Here is a 1522-nt window from a genome sequence, read left to right as displayed (position 1 = left end):
CTCCAGGCTCTATACATTTACTCTTGGGCCTGGATATTTAGTCTCCCACATCCACCACCCTGCCCCCTCAGAGTCGGGGTATTTACCCCCAGGTCTGAGTACTTATTCCGTCCTTGTCTGTCCTGGGTATTTACACCAACAGCCTGGTTGTTTCTCCCTCTAATGTGCTGATTTTACCCCCTTTTAGGGGAGTTACTGAATTTGATCCGAACTGAAGGACGGAGGATGATTGCAGCTCATCCCTCGGAGACCAGTGTGGGGAACATCGTTCGGCGAGTGATGAAGATCATTAGAGAGGAATACAGTCGGTGAGAGCAGTGTGGTGTCCTGACTGAGCCAGGGAGTGACAGGGTGGATGACTATACCCGGGCCCCAGGGTGTAATATTAGATGCTGCTAATGTGAAATAAAAACAGTAAATGCTGGAAATACTCAGCAGGTCAGGAAGATTCTGCGGAAAAGGTAACCATTAATACAGTGAGACAGTGCCACATGGAAGGTTGGTTAGCAAATTAGAAATGTTTGGGATTGCTGGGTCGTTGGTAGAGTGGATTAGAAGTTGGCTGAAAAATAGAAACAGAGGGATAGATGATCATTTCTCAGATTGGAGATTAGTTGAAAGTGGTGTTCACCAGGATCGGTGTTGGGACTCTTGCTTTTTCTGATTTATATAAATGCTTTGGAGATGTGTGTTGTGGTCTAAATCTCTAAATTTGCTGGCGATGCTAAGTTAGGGAGAATGGTGAATTGTGAGAATGATGCTGAGTGACTTCAGAGGGACATTGACAAGTTGGCCAAATGGGTAGACTCCTGGCAGATGCATTTCAACGCAGAGAAATTTGAGGTAATGCATTTTGAAAGAAGAAACATAGAGGGAAATACAGGCTCAATGGTACTTTGAGCAAAGTACCAAAGCAGAGGGACCTTGGGGTTCAGTTGCATGAGTTTCTGAAGGTGGCCAGGCAAGCTGAAACAGTTCACAAACAAAAACAGAAATTGCTGGAAAAGCTCAGCAGGTCTGGCAGTATCTGTGGAGAGAAATCAGAGTTAACATTTCAGATCCAGTGACCCTTTCTCAGATTGATGGTAGCTAGGAAAAAGTTGGTTTTATGTTCAAGATGGGGGGAGGGGTTAAGGAGTAAATGATAGGTGGAGATAAAGTCCAAAGGGAGAGAACATTTGGACAAAGGAATGGATAATGGTCAGCGTAGGAGAATGAGTAGCAAATATTGGAGACTATTAGTGGCTAACAATAGGCTGTGTGTGATAGTAGATTATGTGATAACAAGGCCTGGTGTGTGGGGTTTGGGGTAAGGAGATGGGAGAATGTGCTCAGGCCCTAAAGGTATTGAACTCGATATTGAGTCCAAAAGGCTGCAGAGTCCCCAAGCAGAAAACAAAGTGCTGTTCTTCCAGCTTGCACTGCAGCAAGCCTGAGGTAGAGATAACAAGGTGTAGAGCTGGATGAACACAGCAGGCCAAGCAGCATCAGAGGAGCAGGAAGGCTGACGTTTCGGGCCTAG

The 1522-nt window shown here is 45.6% G+C and overlaps 1 protein-coding gene across 1 annotated transcript in view; it reads left to right on the top strand.

Moving 5' to 3' along the window:
• Positions 1-191: 191 nt before the first annotated feature.
• eif2b2 (eukaryotic translation initiation factor 2B, subunit 2 beta) overlaps positions 192-1522 on the top strand; it is an 8536-nt gene continuing 7205 nt past the window's right edge. The window contains exon 1 of the mRNA XM_048600346.1: positions 192-308. Coding sequence (XP_048456303.1) covers positions 226-308 — 83 coding nt within the window. The 5' untranslated portion in view covers positions 192-225. The remainder of the gene's footprint in view (positions 309-1522) is intronic.

This window comes from Rhincodon typus, chromosome 8, assembly GCF_021869965.1.
Source record: "Rhincodon typus isolate 14 chromosome 8, sRhiTyp1.1, whole genome shotgun sequence".
NCBI lineage: Eukaryota > Metazoa > Chordata > Chondrichthyes > Orectolobiformes > Rhincodontidae > Rhincodon > Rhincodon typus.
Note: the sequence above shows the minus strand (reverse complement) of the source record. Positions and strands in the feature narration are given on the sequence as shown.